The 10,790-nt window shown below is 40.1% G+C and overlaps 2 protein-coding genes across 2 annotated transcripts; both read left to right on the top strand.

Annotated features, from left to right (window-relative positions):
* The first annotated feature begins 384 nt into the window (after positions 1-384).
* Positions 385-3,807, top strand: drc3 (dynein regulatory complex subunit 3). Its single transcript, XM_068718762.1, has 13 exons — positions 385-402; positions 582-699; positions 778-894; positions 1,011-1,177; positions 1,314-1,460; positions 1,666-1,785; positions 1,890-2,002; positions 2,080-2,254; positions 2,375-2,506; positions 2,647-2,717; positions 2,981-3,101; positions 3,334-3,465; positions 3,590-3,807. The coding sequence occupies exons 2-13, from the start codon at positions 582-584 to the stop codon at positions 3,719-3,721; spliced, it is 1,545 nt and encodes a 514-aa protein (XP_068574863.1). The 5' UTR covers positions 385-402; the 3' UTR covers positions 3,722-3,807.
* A 1,536-nt stretch (positions 3,808-5,343) lies between these two features.
* On the top strand, positions 5,344-9,684 carry gid4 (GID complex subunit 4 homolog). The gene is made up of 6 exons (XM_068718324.1): positions 5,344-5,709; positions 6,229-6,288; positions 6,796-6,903; positions 7,260-7,361; positions 7,457-7,587; positions 7,693-9,684. Exons 1-6 carry the CDS (start codon positions 5,485-5,487, stop codon positions 7,754-7,756), a joined length of 690 nt encoding a protein of 229 aa, XP_068574425.1. The 5' UTR covers positions 5,344-5,484; the 3' UTR covers positions 7,757-9,684.
* The last annotated feature ends 1,106 nt before the right edge of the window (positions 9,685-10,790 follow it).

The raw sequence follows: 10,790 nt of genomic DNA, 5'->3' as shown, positions 1-10,790 counted from the left end.
TATATATATAGGAACTTGCATCTTACTTGATAGTTCACCGTAATAATTGTGTATAAATGCACGACAATACGATGGAAAAATTCACTCAAGCATTCATCCTCTGAATATATAGAATATTAATATACCATCAACTAGACTACATTGTACTTTTTAAAAACTACAAGTCTAACCAAACAAAACATCAACGGTGCACCAAAATTATTGTCATCATGGCAAACCATTATTTTGATTTGTGTTTTTTTTATGACATACATAACACTAGTTAAGCAAGTATATTTTCAAGTTAAACATTTATTTGAAAAATTATCTCTAAAGTACTTGAACACAGCTTAAAGTCAGCCGGTTGCTATGTAACAGTGTGTAAGCAACAGAGGTAACGTTAAGAGGTTGGATGTGACTGTCGTAAGTAGTTAACATAGTTAAGTTTGTCTGGTAAACTCATTCATTCAGTTAAAATGATCCAACTGTTAGTTAAAATAATTTTACCTGTTACCCCATTAAATGTGGGGTTTATTTCTTGTTGTTTAGCATCCTCAGACTAAGCTACAAATTCACAAAATATAATCTGTTTATTACTTTAGATGGATGAGGAGATTCTTCGGAAGGCAATAGCGGAGCAAGTCGCTGAAGATCACGTTGGGCTTATTGTCAAGGAAATCCACTTCGATGAAACCCTTAAACTACGACTGGGATGCAGAGGTGAGTAGAAAAAATAAAATAAAAATATAATATTGAATGTGTATAGGTTTAGGTAAGTGAAAGCTTGTTTGTTCACAGACATCCTGAAGATTAACCACTTATGGGAATTCACATCTTTGGCCAGACTGGATTTGAACAACAATATCATAGAGAAGATCGAGGGCCTGGACCATCTGATTAATCTGACATGGCTTAGTAAAATGAAGCTTTATATTTATATTCTGCTCATGCTTTCAGTAATAACTGTGCATGTACTGGCAAACATGGAGAGAACATCCTAAACTACCATTAATACTGAATGTGTCTTTCAGATCTGTCATTCAACAGAATAGAGAAAATCGAGGGTCTGGTGTCTCTGCGGAAGCTTGAAGTGCTGAATTTGTCCAACAACAGAATCTCTGTTATTGAAAACATGGACACACTTGAGAAACTCTCTCATTTCTTGATCGCAAACAACCTTCTTGGACAGTTGGACAACGTAACAAGATTTTCTTGCATGAATCTTTCACGTTTTATGTCGTATCACGCTGTGTTGCAAGTATTAAGTAGCATTTTCAGAATATAACATGACGCAATGTTGACATGATCTAATACAACTTGAATGCATTTCAAAGGTGCTGTATCTCAGGAAGTTCAAGAACCTGTTCACCGTCAACCTACATGGAAATCCGGTCTCTAAGGAAGACGATTACAAATCTTCCATTGCGGCATACCTTCCAAACCTGGTGTGCCTGGACTACAGATTAATTGACGAGAACACAGTAAGCATAAGCAGTGGTGTGTTTAGACTCAAACCCAAATTGCAGTCTGGTGTCTTCCCCTTTTAACCCTTTTAACCCTTTTATTTTTTTTAAAAAAAGTCATCTTACGACATGACAATGCCCAGGTTTGTTTGAAGAATCCACATGGCTGTATACAATTTGCAGAGTTGATAATAGCCAAATCACTATGCGTGTCTATGTACAGAAAAATGAAGCATCTATAAAATACGGCTATGTCCTCGATGAGGTACAACGTGCGGAGCTGCAGATGCAACAAGCTGATGAGGTTCAGCAAAGCCAGGAAGCTGAAATCAAATTGCACACGGTAGTATAACGCTCACATTTGGTCATCCTCAACATTATGTTCCACTGAGCGCTCATCACTTTGTATACATCCTGTGTGTGAGTTCAGTTATTCTTGACCTTCAGGAGGCCTTTGTGGAGCTCCTGAATGGCTCCCACCTGTTTCAGAGCATGTTTAAAGACGATCCAGAGGCAGAGACACTACACCGTGTGCCTGAAGTGGCTCATCTGCTTCAAACATATCCTGTGTTGTCTTGACTTCCTAATCTACGCAGGTGAATTAGTGATAACTTATATTCCTTAACCCTACACTTACATTTGAACACCAAATGGTGGAGCTGTGTATGCAGTTATCTGAAACAGGTTTGGCTGAACATAAGCGAAGAGAGACGGAGGTGAACTCCTTCTTCAGTGGTCAGAGCGAGGCTGTGACGCGCTACCAGCGAGAAGCATCTCAGATATTGGCAAATTTTGAGCAGCAACACAAAAGGGTGAGGTGTTTGGACCATAATGTTTTCAAAAGACCTGCATCGTACTTTATTTAGATAAGTCAGTCAAATCTGCTTTGGGTGATTAGTACGAGGGTATCTGTTGTGTTCACACTTTGCTAGAGGATAGTGGAGTTGCAGCAGTTATCAGACAAAGACCTCGTGATGGTCAAGATCAACCACTGCAAAGAGGAAATCAACCAACTCTGTAACAGCCTGGTGGCACTGGAGTGTCAGCTCATCAGCCAGCTGGAGGTTGGTGTGTGTGTGTGTGTGTGTGTGTGTGTGTGTGTTCTATAGCTACAGATTTAAAAACATCCCCTTACAGCTACATGTCAAAAACAGTGTCCCTTTTTTCTAGATTTGCTCATAATGAAGCCTTTTGTGTTTTTCAGGATATCATCAAAAAGTTGGACATCAACATCTCAGACATGATTGGCAACTTCATTAAAACTGCTCAAGGGACATATCCTTTGTCATTGTGCATCATCTTAAGAGCTTTGAATCATTTATGTTAACACTGGTTCATTCCTGTTCTCAGGGTAGAGCTATTGAGATTCTGCACTTCCTCATTTGGGGAAGCAACTTACTCCCAATCCAATTTTAGTGTAATACCGAGTGGTCAGTAATCGAGTCATGTTTAGATGTCATTGTTTGAATCGCACAGTGACACACACACACCCAGTTCGGGTGAAAAATGAGTTAAGACTTTCCATAACACAGTCATACGTTTGAGCAATGTCGAGATCTGGAGAATAATTATCATGAGAAGGTGCAAGTGATTGCGGCAACTCTGGAGAATGTGGCCGAGGACAACCCGGATGAGGACATGCCAGGTCGTGATAAAATGGTGAGTGTTATCCCTTTTAGACCAAACTGGCTAATCCCAAATATAGGATAGAATATAGAATGATTTACATGTAATGAAGTATTGCAGATATAGCAGAACAATAACAGTATCGTGTGAAGAGATTAACCTGACATCAGATGACAGAGATTAACCTGAACAGGCCAGGTTGGGACATGGTTGATGACCATTGTCTGTGCCCTCTGCCTTTCACACCTGTGTTGTGTCTGTGTAGCTGTTTGTAGACAAAGACACAGTGATGGATGCATTGGCCAACAGCCACAAAAACCACCTGTGGAAGATCAAGGACAGAGAGACTCAGTTGATGACACGTGCTGATGCCTGGAAAGTTGCTCTCGTCAAAGGGGTAGAGAGCTGAAATTACATTAAAACAAAAACCACAATTTATATTTTCACATGGATGACGCAGCTCTCTCCTGTGTCTCACTGTCTTGATATTGTTTGCTTTTTGTCTTTATGGGTTATTACAGATTCAAGACACAGAACTTAAGCGGAACCGCACGCGAATCTCAGACGTCCACAGATATGCGGACCATTTGTTGGAGCAACTGGAAGATTTATCTATGAAACAATTCCTCCCTGAAAGTGTCCTTACTGTTTGAAGAAATGTACGCAACCCGACTGGACAACTTTAACAAATTTCACTGTAAACAAGTAAAAAATATTTGCCTCTTAGAATTTCTATATTTCGTCCGAACACAATAAAAAAATAAGAAATGAATCCAATTGTTTATCTGTTATTTGCTGCCTATTTTGAGGTTTAAAAACATTTTTATACTGTTTCAGCGTCTTCTCTCGGTCCCCGCTGTGACCACATGCATGTGCTTAGGATCAATGTTGTGTTCATCTCTACTTAAGAAGAATAACATCACAAGAAAAACAACAGTACAAAACTAATATGTATTTTTTTAACTGAAATGATAAAATAAGCAAATTAAGACTTTGCTCAGACTCTGTCTCTCCCTCCAGCCTGAAGCATCGTGCTGATCCGCTGTCTCCGGTGTTTACAGACATTTTCAACACTTCACTGAAGACATGCCACATACCAGCCTGCTTCAAGACCTCCACCATCATCCCCGTCCAAAAAAAACCCCAAGGATCACAGGACTGAATGACTACAGGCCCGTTGCCCTGACTGCTATGGTTATGAAGTCTTATGAGCGCCTTGTCCTGTCCCACCTAAACACCCTCACTGGCCCACTCTTGGACCCCTTGCAAGTTCAAGACAGGTCATGTAGCTTTATGCAAATTATTCTGTGCAAACACACTTGTATGTTATCCGAAGTATAAATATCAGAGACTCAGAGACAGACCTCTGAGCAGCCTTGATACATGACTTGTATGTTTCAACCCTGTCTCCTTCTTGCAAGAATAAATGTCCTGTGATAATTACTTTTACATCGGCTTCGAGTGAATTTCTCTAACACAGATACTTTAACAAAACATCTGTTTAACAAGTATGAACACGTAAACAAAAGCAACCCCTAAATAAATTGGCTCTGTCCGCAGTTTCTCATCCACCGCCGCTATGTTTACACAAGCACAACAGAAAGCTTGGTCGAAAGCATTTTTCTGATCTGAATTTATTTGTTTTTAGGAATAATTATTGATAAGTGAGTATTGATGAGAGTAGCTCCTTGTAGTAATATAATCCTAAAGATACGTCGCCCCACCTGAGGGCCACTGTAGTTCTCTGACATTGGAAAGGGAGAGGTGAACGGAGGAGAATAATGTTGCTTGCAATCTGCAACCCCACCACTAGATGCCACTAAATCTCACTCTGTCCTTTAAACGAGGGAACTTTAGCCTAAAATATGTCAACAAGGCAAGTAGCTAGTTGTTACCCTTACTGGTCAGCAAATATTAGCAGATTTAGCTTTTGAAAAAACACAAAATTGGTTTATCTAAATATGTATGTCGTTTGTTATACAAATATTGTAAATTCTGTCTCTCTGTTTGTACCGATTTCAACCAATATCTTCGCGAGCAAATTGCACGCCAAGTACTTCCTGGAACTATCTGAAGTCTTCGTGAATCACGTGACATATTAAGCGGTTTTTTAACTTTGACGTTGACGCGACTCCCCCTTTATACGGCTCTGGTTGTGGTGTGTCAGGAAAATTGAATACAACTCCCATAATGCATTTTGGGTACATTATCCAATAAGAGTCTAGTATAAGCCAAGCACCAGTTATCCAGCCAATGCAATTCCAGGAAGCTGGAGTCTGACATGAAACGTTGCACTGTCCCTCCTCGGTAGTCGGTCCATGGACAGTTTTGGGACGTCGGGGATTTTGTGCCGCTGGCAGAGACTCTGTCAGGACCCCTTCTCTGTCCGGCTCTGGTGTTCTCAGTCGTAAAGTTAATGACGGTTGCTGACGGTGACACCTTAGCGCTCATCATGCCTGTCCGAGCAGAGTGCCTCAGTACCACCGGCTCGGCCTGCACATCCTCGGCCTCGCTTGTTCCCCCTGCCCCGATCAACACCTTCCAGCCGGGGGTGGCCACCTCGCTGCTGTACAGCGGCTCACAGTTTCGGGGTTATCAGAAGAGCAAAGGCAACTCCTACGACGTTGAGGTTGTTTTGCAGGTACATTGTTACTGACATGCACCTGTCCTGTTTGGTCTTTTTTGACATTAGTTTGTTTATTGTCACATTGCAAAGTCAGCATATTTGTAGCAGTAGTTGCTAACTTAGCTGACGTTAGCTTGTCATTCAGTACGCTGACCTAATTACTGCTAGTTGACTGTGTTTCTACTGTGTCATTTATAATTGTGACCTAATTTAATTAATTAACGTTATAGACACCTATTCTGCAGTAATGTTACACACACTATCCAAACATACACGTCAGCATCTTGTGCAACTAGCGACCTAGATGAGTAACAATCTGCTAGAATTGACTTTTGACAGCAGTGTCAGCAGCCTTACTGACAGAGAATGTAATGCCTGACTGCAAACCCACTTTGTACGGGTTGTCTCTGTTCACAGCACCCCTCCTGCATTTAAAAAAAAAAAAAAAATGAATACAAAAATCTATTGTTGCACCTGTGATTTCAGGCCACTTGAGATACATAATTATGTATTATTCCCTAAATGTGTTTGCAGCACGTGACTGTGGAGGACTCGTATTTGTGTGGATACCTGAAGATCAAAGGCCTGACTGAGGTGAGCTGTGAAACTAGGTCAGATGTAGTAAGACTGACCTTTTATTCTGAGCACAAACTGGTTTCTACTTGCTTGATGCTGACTGAATTGTAAATAAAAGAAGCTTAGAGGTGGACAATTGGGATGTAACTAGATTGAATCTCTTATTTCAGGTTTGCACTGTAGTCCTTAGCTTACTGTATGCCCATTACATCACATAATATATGGAGGGCAAACGATCAGCAGGATCCTATTTAAACTGGCAAGTTGTTTGTGAGAAAATTAAGCCAAGAGAACAAACTTGCTCGCATATCTGTAGTAAGTTAATATGCAAGATTCTCCCATATGATTGATTTGTAGCACAGCTAGTTGAAGCTGTACAAGTATATCCTAATATCTAGGTGTTTAAAACGTGGAGAAACCGCCACTAAATCCTAATTTTTGCATCACTTACTGTAATTTCTTAGTTCAAAGCCTGCTGCACAGTTGAACCACAGTTAATGTATCCACTTTCTCTCCGTGTGACAGGAGTATCCAACTCTCACAACATTCTTTGCTGGTGAAATTATCAGTCGAAAAAGACCTTTTTTAACCAGGAAGTGGGACGCAGACGAGGACGTGGACAGAAAGCACTGGGTATGTTCAGTTTGACTTTTTTTATTTGAGCCGACAGCTCTTCATCTAACAAGTTCACCGACACTTTGTCGTCTTATGTCTTCCAGAAAAGCCCATAAAATTGCCAAAAAAATTGCATTTTGTGTTTTCAATTTATTGTTTGGCAATAGATGTTGCCAGGCAGAAGCAGCACTTATCACTGTGTTGTGAGAAAATCCCATGGCACCTGTTAAACTGAAGTTTATATGTAATGATTAATAATACTGATGATGATTTACGTGGCAGAAAGTTAGACTTTGCATCCCGAGTTACAGTTTGTTTTGTCATCACCTCCATAGTTTCTATTCTCTTACCAATACTTCATGAACTCTTTCCAGGGCAAGTTCCAGCCTTTTTACAAATATGCCAAAAGCTTCAACTCGGATGACTTTGACTATGAAGTGCTGGACAACAGTGATTATGTCTTCATGAGGTGGAAGGTTAGTACACAGTCTTACATAATCTCTCTCTCTCTGTCCTTGTTTTAGCTTTGAGCTCTAACCTCCACTCTTGTTTTTTTTTTCTGCACCCTCAGGAGCAGTTTTTAGTCCCAGACCACACTATCAAAGACATTAGTGGCGCCTCCTTCGCTGGCTTCTATTACATCTGTTTCCAGAAGTCCACGGCCACCATCGAGGGTTATTATTACCATAGGAGCTCAGAATGGTGACTACCAAACATTGCAAACAGAGGCAATCTCTTCTGCCACATTAGTACATGTTTCTTTTGCCATATTTGACTCTCAATCCTCTCTTCTACTCGCCCCTGCAGGTATCAGTCTTTAAACCTAAACCATGTCCGAGAGCACAGTATGCCTATTTATGAGTTTCGGTGACGAATGCACACACACGAGTACCGAGTCAAGGAGGGGACAGTTCCTACTGCTCTGTGGTTCAACGGGACGGGAACACCGAAGAGTCTTTTAGTGCCGAGATCGGAGCTGACCCGTTTCCCTTCCTGCAGGGACACAAACCGTGGTCAGACTGAAAGAAGGCACAGAGAAGGACGAGTTTAAAGGAAGGTAAAGATCGGTGGAGGATGGACGGCTCTTGCAGTCACTGTAGAGCTCATGGTTACCTCAGATTTCTTTCTTTTTTTAATTGTATTTTGGTCTGTTTTCATTTCGTGCCACATGGTTTCTTCGCGCTCGCAAAAGGATCCGTCTTCCTGTTTGTTGGACATCGAAATATGTTCCTGTTTTCCTTCAGCGGAGAAACATAACTGCCTTTAAGAGTTGCAAAAGAAAAGAGTATAAAGGGTGTATGTTTGTGAGAAGAGTAGAGCTTAATTTAAATCATTTTAAAACATCACTTTGACACCCCCCGTAGTGTTTAATGCAGAGTACGAGGGCTGTGGGGTTATTGCCAAAAAGGTTGCAGAACAGAAAGTAGCAATGATGAGCAGTGGTCTACTTATTATGCAAGGTCTTTAAGGCCGTAAGTTGTGATCTGGCGTTCAGGGATGGTGTTTTTTGGGCAATACGTATCGAGACCAACAGCTGAATGTTTTGAGTTGGCCGAGTTAAGGTGACTCCGACGATGATCTCCCAACAGGTCGTTCATAATCAATAACCGATCATTTCCACGCTGCTGCTTTTTCAAACACAACGAGAAGTCTTCAAATGGCTTCATGTCAAAATGTCTCTATGCAAGCCAAAGGTCACAAGTAGGTAGGCTTTCTAAGAGCGCATAACTTGTTTTATTTCCAGATGATTTATCTTCCTTTTTATTTGTTTTTTTATCATAAATGTCTTTCAGTAAAACTGCATAGTAAAAATAAGACTGACTGGGAAAAATAAATAGATTTAATAACAATTACCAGCATCTGAAGCTCAGACATGTGACAGTACATTCCAACTCAGTTTAAAAATGTAAAATTTTATTTGAATAGGTGTCAACAAACACCTATTGTGTGGAGTTAGACTGACAACAAAACAATGCAGTCATTTGAATGTTAATCTTCAATACAGTCTGTGGATAAAATCTTAGTTTTCTTTAGTTTCAGTCACATTTGTCCTTTTAATATTATTATTTCCATCTTAAGAAGCGGTTAAATGTGGCTGAAGGAGGAAGGCACAACAGTTGAACGTAACAAAACAAAAAAAGAAGCTTCACACAACATGCTTGTCTTCAGTGTGTTACTGTTCTCTCCTCAGTGGAAAATATGTGTAAAAAAAAAAAAGCACCTTTTGTGACTCGTGGAGAAAAGTCTAAAGTAGGACAAATATAACCTCCTTTGATGCTGAAGGAAAAACCTGCTGCCTTAACATTTTAAATGTCCGTAAATCTCCTTTTTTTTTTTAGATTAAGTTTGTAATGTTTTATTTGAACAAAATCATGAAAGTATATTTCTGTGGTTGAGGGAACCTTCATCAGGTTTCCCTGAAGGGTTGATGTAAATGTCATGTGTTGGAGCGTGCATGTTCTCCGCCTGCCTCTGCGCTGCTTATTGGCTTTCAGCCGGCTCGCTCGCCTGCTGCATGACGAAGGGATTTGATGGGCTGTGGGAATAATCTTTCTTTTTTCTTTTTTTTTTTTTTAAGTATGTGGATTGAAAGTGTTGCAATCCGATTGATTTAATAAAAATAAAAAAAATTGCTGTTTTTTTTATCAATCATATAACCGAATGAAAATGTGCAATGTAAGAAACAGATGTTTATTTGTGAGTGTGTCATTACAAGTCTCGACTGAATCGATTTAAAGAAGATGATGTATGATAAATCAGCCTCATTGTGTGAGGAGAAATAAAGAGTGGATTATTTCATACCTTGTTTTATTGTTATTATTTTATATTAGTGATTGTTTATTAACTGGATCCCCCATTAGCTGACGCCTTAGTGGCCGCTAATCTTCTTGGGCTCCACAGAAAGGACAAAACCTAATACATACAAAACATGATGTGAAACAGTCAGAATAATACAAACAGTATCGTTAGATACAAAGTGCAGTCAAAGACTAGGATGTATATAATCAGAAGCGACCATATACACAGTGCATCCATCATTTATACAGAGAAGGATCAGGAAACTACAAAGTGGTAATCTGTGATCGAACATCAGGCTAAAAGGTGAGTGACACTGTAGTATCACCTGTGACACTACAGCTGTACCAGGGCAGGAGTTCAGACTACAGAGCGGCCAGCACTAGATGTCAGTAGTGGACAACTAACAGGTTCAAGTCCTTTTCCCTTTCAAGCACGCGCCCAGCTCCGAAACCTTTCAAAGCTCTTAACTCTTCTGCAGCACTTAAAGTCACGTAATGTGTGGCCAGCTTTGTGTTGTCTCTGACAAAGAGTAAGAGCAGGGAAGTAAATCAACAAGTGGTGTGAAAGATAGAGGAGATGTCAAGCCCTCTGACCGTACAACCCATTGCCTGCATCTCTGAAGTATATTCCTTATAAATATCAGTCACCTCCTTTATTATCAGGTCGAATTTACACAAAATAGTTTTTGCAGCTTTGTTCCAAAATACTTTCTAGTATTAAATGTAAAGATGGCCCCTCTGACCTAGTTTGGTTTTCTAAAGGTGGAGAGTATTTTTTTGTTTTTGGGAGTTCGTTTGTATGGTTCCCATCAGGCTGATTATTAACCACTTAAGTATCAAGACATTTTTTTTAAACGAGTCCGTGCTCCGTAAACGTGACTCATGCTTGGCGTACGTGCTGCAGGTAACATAGAGAGGAGGAAACGTGTTTTTCTACAAGCAGAAATAAATGTGAAAAGAAAATATTGGCAGTGACTTCCTTATCTGGCTTAAACAATGCTGGCTTGATCAATAACAACTTAATGAGACGAGAGACAGAAGTTTGTGCGTGTGTTGTTAGAAGAGTGCAGTTCAGATAAAGGGATCAACCTCATTAGAAATACGGAG

This window comes from Cebidichthys violaceus, unplaced genomic scaffold (genome assembly GCF_023349555.1).
Source record: "Cebidichthys violaceus isolate CVI_PGR_0920_01 unplaced genomic scaffold, fCebVio1.0.p SCAF_23, whole genome shotgun sequence".
Taxonomy (NCBI): Eukaryota; Metazoa; Chordata; class Actinopteri; order Perciformes; family Stichaeidae; genus Cebidichthys; species Cebidichthys violaceus.
Note: the sequence above shows the minus strand (reverse complement) of the source record. Positions and strands in the feature narration are given on the sequence as shown.